The sequence below is a fragment of the Chelonoidis abingdonii genome, chromosome 22 (assembly GCF_003597395.2).
Source record: "Chelonoidis abingdonii isolate Lonesome George chromosome 22, CheloAbing_2.0, whole genome shotgun sequence".
Taxonomy (NCBI): Eukaryota; Metazoa; Chordata; order Testudines; family Testudinidae; genus Chelonoidis; species Chelonoidis abingdonii.
This window is the reverse complement of record NC_133790.1, coordinates 18553682-18561516: the sequence shown is the minus strand read 5'-3', so window position 1 is coordinate 18561516 and position 7835 is coordinate 18553682. Positions and strand designations below refer to the sequence as shown.

At 45.4% G+C, this 7835-nt stretch overlaps 1 protein-coding gene across 1 annotated transcript; it reads left to right on the top strand.

Annotated features, from left to right (window-relative positions):
• The first annotated feature begins 3625 nt into the window (after nucleotides 1-3625).
• Nucleotides 3626-7474, top strand: SDF2L1 (stromal cell derived factor 2 like 1). The gene is made up of 3 exons (XM_032776874.2): nucleotides 3626-3788; nucleotides 5210-5406; nucleotides 6789-7474. Exons 1-3 carry the CDS (start codon nucleotides 3626-3628, stop codon nucleotides 7065-7067), a joined length of 639 nt encoding a protein of 212 aa, XP_032632765.1. The 3' UTR covers nucleotides 7068-7474.
• The last annotated feature ends 361 nt before the right edge of the window (nucleotides 7475-7835 follow it).

The following is a 7835-nucleotide window of genomic DNA, read 5'->3' as shown; positions in this document are numbered from 1 at the left end:
TTCTCCCCAAAATTTGAAACCCTACCAGTTCAAAATAAAACAAATATATTTGTATTTTATTGTCAAATTTCTTCTATTTATTTACATGTATTGTTAACACACCTGAATATCTATTATCGGCCCCCACTCCACAAATGACATGTCTGTTAGGGGTCAGGGAGCTATACATTTCCAAAAATTCTTTGCAATCTACCCTTTCTTTTAACTACATCTAGCTCTCCTTGGGTGATTGACTCCTGTTATGATTATTACTATTATTTATTATTTGTCGTACTGCAGTGCTTAGAGCCACAGCTGAGATCAGGGCCCCATTATGCTAAATGAAGTGAGATAATAAAATTACGGTACTCGATCTGGAGAAGCATCATTACAACCAGTTTATCAATGTGGGGGAAAAGGCGGCGGCAAAGGAAAATAGATGTAGTGAGTCATAGAACAGTTAGGGGGGTAATTTCCTTCTCCCCACCGTAATTTCACTGATTTCAGTGGAATGACTCCTAATTTACACCCACTGACCTCAACAGGCTTTGGATGAGGCCCTGAATGTCTTGCCTCAGATTAGCAGCAATCCGAGGACTAGAAGCCAAGAGTCCTATCACATTCTTCATACCCAAGCACTTGTATATGAAGTGTCATGAGTCCAGCTAAATCGGTACAATTTGGTGTATAGATCAAACCTGAGAGCTGCCTGCCATCTTAGCCTCATTGTCAATTAGTGCTTTTGTCATGCATACTAAACAGAAAGCTCAAAGCTTGTTTCACAAAGACCAATATAATAGAAAGGGAAATCCTCTCCTAAAATACAGTGCTTTGTGCCAGAATACTCCTCGCAAGATACACCCCTGTATCTTATGGGTTCCTGCACTTCTAATCCATGACTGATTCCTACTGCAAAGTCAATTACGACCTGATTTTCATGGGTGCTCACTAGCCACAAGTACAGTGGAAAGAAAGTTGTGAGTGCTTAGTATCTCTGAAAATCAAGACTACAGCCTAAGGACTGTAAGGTTAAGTGACTAAGGGCCTAAGGCATTCTAGCTATTTGCTGGTCTGGGGTCTGTTATACTGGTTCAGTTTCACTGAGTTTTTTGTTTCATGTGCATAAAAAAAATAGAAATTGTAATGTTCCCCTCCAAGAAGCATATATTTCAATCCCACCCCCATCATATAATTTGAGGGGAGAGTTTACCTGCACCTCACAGCAGCCTACTAAAAACAACAACAGCTCCTATAGCAATAATGTGGCTGTTAATTGCCATAGTTGTTTGGCACTAATGGGGTTCTTTGTTGGCAACCTTTCTAACCCAATTATGTTTCTAAAGTACAATTGAAACACATTGTAGGGAGCACCATATAAACAGTACTAAATGCACTGGGAGTTAGTGACCTCCCAGAAAGATAAACAGGTGCTAGCTAAAGCCCCATACGATTGATTTTCCATGGCTAAAACGGCAACCACAGACATCTGTTCTGCCCTGTTTAAAAAACAGTAACAAAAGTGAGCTGTTATCTTAGAAGAAGAGGAAAGTCTCTTAGAAGAAACAGAAATAAGGTTTCAAGTGACAAACAATACACCATATTCATTTGCATTCTTTTGGGTCAGCCACAAACATCAAGCAATAGAAAATGATTTTCTGATTAACAGAAATGGATATGGTGTGGGGAGCAGGGGTACAATTGTGGTTGAGGGAGATTTAGGATTGAAGCTTAATTTAATACAGGCAATCTGAACACGCATGAACCAAAAGTCAGAGACACTTCTCTACTTATGTCATAGGTTAATATCAACAAATCAAATAACAAACCTTTGAGTGAACGAATGAATGAGTTGCATCATATGGGGAGCAAAAGGCTTGACAGATTCAGCACTGGTGGAAAATGGAGTCAGCTGAATATCTCATGATGCTCTCACTAGCCCAAAGTGGTGATGTGCTGCCCAAACTATCCAGGTCAGGATAACTTAGAGCACAGCCCCACTTCTAAGCTGTTGCACACATACAATTCCATTCCTGTTTACCTCCTTGTGGCTTGGAGGGTTGGAGACTTTTTGCTCTGTCCCAAGAAAATTATGTTGCCTTCATAGGAGCATTAAATTGGTAGCTTGGCATACTCACGCCATGCTTCCAGCAGTGAACATGGTATGTTGTACAGGCCCTGTATCCACTATCAGATGCATACCTAAGACAGCCCACATAATAGTTCCCTCAGTGTCACCTCTTGCCCCAGCTGCTCCTGTAGATAAAGTGATGAGAAACACATTCCTCTTCCTTCCAGAACCATGTAAGGAAAGAAAATTTGCTTCAGTCTGCAGAACTGCACTAGGAATGAAAAAGGATCCATTCATTGTCCCAGTTACTTTCTATATGGAGTACTTTTCTGTTATAGTTTTTATAATTTAATGATTGCTTTATGCTACAATAACTTCATAGTAGCACTTGGGATAAAAAAGTGACATTTCTGCTTCAAAAGCACAGGCACTCAATCACTTGAGCTGAATGGAAGTCATTATTAGCTGTTAGCAATATGTTGGCTGTGCCACATGGTTGAGAAACTGATTTTATCCAGTACAGGGGCAGTGGTACACACACATACTGACTCCGTTACAATATTTTGACTTTTCTTTTCGGCCCTTTGTTAAATGTGGCATTGTGGACGACAAGAGCTATGCAGCAGAGAGGCTTACTGAACTTCTTGAAACTGTTATTTCCAGGATGCCAAGTTATTTAATAGCTCAGTCTCATTGCCAGACCATTTGAGGGTCCCATTTTCGCCTTATCATTAGGGCTGGTCAAAAACTTTCCATTTACATTTTTGCAACTGAAAATTGGGGTTTCAACTAAACAAGTATTTTAGCAGAAGGTGATTGCTGTCCTCAAAAAACTCTTTTTTGTTTTGTGTTGGGTTTTTTGTCTGAAAACTGAACATCTTCCATTTTGGGGGGAGGAGTTGTTTATTTTTGAAAGGTAGGAATTTTCAGTGGATAAAAAATGTCAGATCAACTCTACTCATGGTAGTATGCTGATGTTCCAGTGCAACGGGAGTAACGCTGATGCAATATCACCGCCTCGCCTTGAGGCATGCTGATGCTTTGCTTGACGTGTGGGTGCCAGGGGAGGGTGGCTAGGCACAAGGTTAACATGCTGATGTTTTGGGGTGGGTTGGCTGTGTGGCACTACAAGGAGTGACAACTGAGCCTCTTATTGCTGCCAATCCCTATAGCAGCGACTGGCCATGAGGCAGCCCCACGTATCCAAGGCCTAACCCACCTCTCAGCTCGCACCTGCCCCCTTGCAGGCCCCACTGACTAATTCCCCGGGACTCCAACTTTTGGTTTCCCTCTGGGTCCGTTCCCGACAGATGCCACGCCGCCTGTTCTGATTGGTTATTTTGGCATCTTCCCTAGGCCAATAGGCTCGTCCTTCGTGTACGCTTTGTGAGGTCAGCAGGTGGCGGCCCAATGCGGAGGCTCTGCTGGAAGAGAGACGGGCGGGGATTGGCAGGCTGCGCTGCTGGCGTCGTATGATTGGCCGGGATGCGGAAGCGGGGTACCGGTCGCTTGCGGAAGCGGGCGGATTGGTTGGTTGTGTTGAGCGGCTGGGCGCCGGGGCCGCCGGGCTGGGGAGAGATGCGACGCCGCTGCTGCCTCCTGCTGCTCCTGGCGCTGCTGTGCGAGCCGGGCCGCGGCGGGGAGCCCGGGCCGGGCGCTGTTACCTGCGGGTCGGTGCTGAAGCTGCTCAACACCCGCCACAACGTGCGGCTGCACTCGCATGAGGTCAAGTACGGATCGGGTGAGGATCGGGGCCGGAGACGCGGGAGGCCGCGGCCTGCGGGGGCGGCGGGGAGGGGTCCGGCGGGCCGGGCTGAGGAAGGGGGCGGAGGGTGAGTAGCGCGGGAGGACTCGGAGGCGGGGACTGGAGGAGGGCGATGGGGACTTGGAGACGCCGGGCAAGTAGCCGGGGTGGGCGTGGGCTAAGGCCGGAGCCCTCCCCGGTGACCGGGTGCGACCCCCGCGTCTGAGATCGGCTGCCCGGGGTGAGAGGGGAGCGCCTGGGCCAGCCTATCAGGGAGGAGGCGGGACCGAGGCTTTCGTGGCGGCGACGCCCATCGCGGGGCAGGAGATGCGGGGAGGGTGGCTGGTTCCTGAAGTGGCTCATAAGCAAGTGCTGCTAAATGGGCTCGTATGGGGCGAAGGAAGAGGGTGAAAGGAAGGGCAGCTCCCATGGACAAATGCCTCTGGCACAAAGCCGGGGCGGGAGGAGAAAATGCAAAACTGTCCTGCTACTCTCCAACATATTTTCACATGGTGGGCACATCACCAGCCAAGTTCTCCTATGCAGCACACCTACTGAGCGTTACTCCTTCCTTAGCAGGAGTAAGCAGATATCCGGGACTGAGCCACTCAGAACAGTTAGGGAGTATCCAAAAGGGGGGCTGGAGCCATTGGCAACAGACACTTTGATTTAAAAATGCTTAATTTAATGAGCAGTCTTCTGTTTCCACATCCTCAGAACCTGATATCCTAAGGCAGGGAGGGAGCTCAACCTTTTTCTTTCTGAGGACCCCTCAACATGCTATAAAAATTACCTGGAGCCTCATGCTGCATCCCCCACACCCACCCCCCAAAGAACCCTATATTGCTCAGGCTTTGGCTTCACCACCAGGTGGGGGGGCTCAGGGCCCAGGCTTCAACCCCATGCAGTGGGGTTTTGGCTTTCTGCTCTAGGCCCAAGCAAGTCTAATGCTGGCCATGCTTGGCGGCCCCCCGAAACCTGCTCACGGTCCCCTTGGGGGCCTCGGCCCCTGATTTGAGAACCACAGTTCTAAGGTGCAGAGTACCTGCAACTCCCATTGAAGTCAGTAGGGGAACTGTGAGGGCGCAACACCTATGAAAATCCTGGCATGGGAAAATCATGGCATCCCCTGGTAATATTTGTGTGTTAGTGACTCTTCTGCTTCTCAGCTGTTCAGTATATATTTTTTTCTGGGTTTGCATCACAGATGAGGATGTTGATCTAGAAGCTGTACTAGTGACAGGAGTGGTGTAAAAATAGGGTGAGAAGGGAAATTAGTCTTGCAACCCTCCTTTGCTGTTCCCCTCCAATTATTAGCGTGAATAGATTGATGTTCTTTAGTAATCAAGTATTTTTGATTTCCCTGAACTGGTGAAAGGTAGGTTAGGTCAACTACCATTTAAATTATTTTGAAACAGGAAGTGGGCAGCAGTCGGTGACTGGAGTTGAAGCTTCAGATGATGCTAACAGTTACTGGCGGATTCGAGGGAAAAATGACGACACTTGCCAACGAGGAACACCAGTGAAGTGTGGGCAAGCAATACGGCTTACCCACGTTAACACAGGAAAAAACTTACACACACATCACTTTCCATCACCGCTGTCCAATAATCAGGTAAGATGGTGAGTTGTGCCTTCAAACCTTGTGCTTTATTTCTCTTGTGTGTGGAAAAAGTGTCTAAAATAGTCTTCACCCTAATTTGGAGCAGTCACTTGGTAAAGTAAAAGTTTTTGCGAAGCTAGAGACCAGCATGAGACTAAAGACGGTCCAGGGGTTTGGATGCTAGCTAGGGACTCATGAGAACTATTCTGCCTCATACTTTGTGTATGAGCTTGGGCAAGTCACTTGGGGTGACACAGTAGCTGGAAGGGTGCATCCCGTCCCAGTGCAGGTAGACAGACACACACTACTTCAGCTCCAGCTAGCATGTTATAAATAGCAATGTGGCTGCAGTGGCTTAGGCTGCCTACCCGAGTACATACCCAGGAGTCAGGCAGAATTGTATTCAGGAAGCTAGCCCAAGCCACCACCTACGCCGCTCTTTAGCCGTATTGCTAATTTTAGTGCACTAGCTCCAGTAGAGATATCACATGTCTGTCTAATCATGCTGGGAAATCATCCCAGCTGCTGTGTAGACATATTCTAAGTCTCTCTCTATCCTCATTTTGCTCTGTGCCCACTCCATCAAAAGAACCCTTTGCTTCCACACTTACACACTTCATCTTTGTATTTCTCCGAAGATCAGTGTTTCCTCTTCTTAGTCCTCCTGGCTCCCTCCCTCATCATTAAGGAAGTGCTTCTGCAAAATTTGAAAATACGTCTTAAAATAAATTTCTTATTTAGCTGTTGTGGGTTTCCTTAAGTATTCACTGGAGTCTTCCTTCCTGAGAGGCCACATGGTACAGTGGATAGGATACTAGATTGCGATACATAAGACCTGGGTTCTATTTCTGACTTGGTCACAGACCTACTGTGTGACCGTGGCAAGCCACACGGTCTCCTACCATTTGTCTTGTCTACTTAGATTCTAAGTTCTTTGAGAAGTTCTGTCTTTTTACTGTGTGTTTGTACAGTGCCTCACACAATGGAATCTCTAGGCATTACTGCAATATAAATAATAAAATAAATGACTGAGAGGAAATGTTTCTTAAGATTGACTTAAATACCTGATTGATGCCATACTATCTTGCTGAGAGGAAGGAAGGTGAGCCTTGTATCTGAGGAGTATTTTGTTCGTTCATTTTCAAGGTGTTTTTTTTCTTGAAAGGATTGGTCTGTTTCCCTTGTTTTATTTGTGTTCAGAATACCTTTATTTTTGGCATTTTACCTCTGGACTATAGAAGGGGACAAGTTATCCCATCCGGGTTAGATCCATTGCCACAGAAGCAATACAATATAACTTTTTGTTTCCCACCTACCCTTGTCTTTACAGTCCCCCTGCTGGCTGAGTGATTGGCGTCTTAAGTATCATTGGTGTTCCCTTATTTCTAATTCAGGAAGTAAGTGCCTTTGGTGATGATGGTGAAGGAGATGACTTGGATATATGGACAGTGCAGTGCAGTGGGACACACTGGGAGCGGGAGGATGCGGTGCGTTTCAAGCACATAGGAACTGACGTCTTCCTTTCAATAACGGGAGAACAATATGGCCACCCAATCAGAGGCCAACGGGAAGTTCATGGCATGAATTCTCCTAATCATCACAACTACTGGATGGCAATGGAAGGCGTATTCATTAAACCCAGCATGGACCCTGCAAAACATGATGAGCTATGAATGGTTAAAGGACTTCAATGTATCTGTTAATCCAGGAGCAGGAGTTGCCAATCCTGGGTCTCTTGTAAATACTGTCTTGTCTGTTTAACTGACTCTCTGTACAACAGAAGGGCATTAGGATATTCTAGGAATGCAACACTTCTGTGGGCAACTGCAATTTCCTGGATCACATATTGAAATTTGTTTGGCAAAGTACTGTTTGAATTTTCTAATTTAATCGGTGGAAAAATCTTGTGTTCTACTAGTTTTCACTGTAATTCCCTTTGCTTATTACTTTCTTCCCCTCTACCCAATCCAAAAGGAAGTGACAGATTTGAAGTAAAGCATCTCTCTGATCAATCCCAAATATAATGCAAATTTATATTTTGTGTTCCTTCTGCAGTTATACTTAAAATTTTGGAAACTAATCTCTGCTGTTTAGTGAATGAACGTTACTAAATGACAAGATGGAATAGATCTCAAACATGGCATCATGTAGAGGTGATGCAATCAACAATCCAATCTTCCAGAAAAACGTTGCAGTTCACTTGAAAATTGCTTCTAATGTTTGTAATGGGTTTCAGTGTGTGCTGTATCTACAGTTAAAGACAAACCACTGGAAAATGTAAATATTGTGTATGGTGGGGTAAGGAGACAGTTATTTTTCACTCTAGATCTGTGGTGGTTTTGTTTTTCTTTTAAGAATTTGCATTTTGGTAGTGATAGGGCTACTACATCTTAGGGGTAAGGTTGTTCTGAGAACTGTTACAGAAAGTTACAATTTATAGA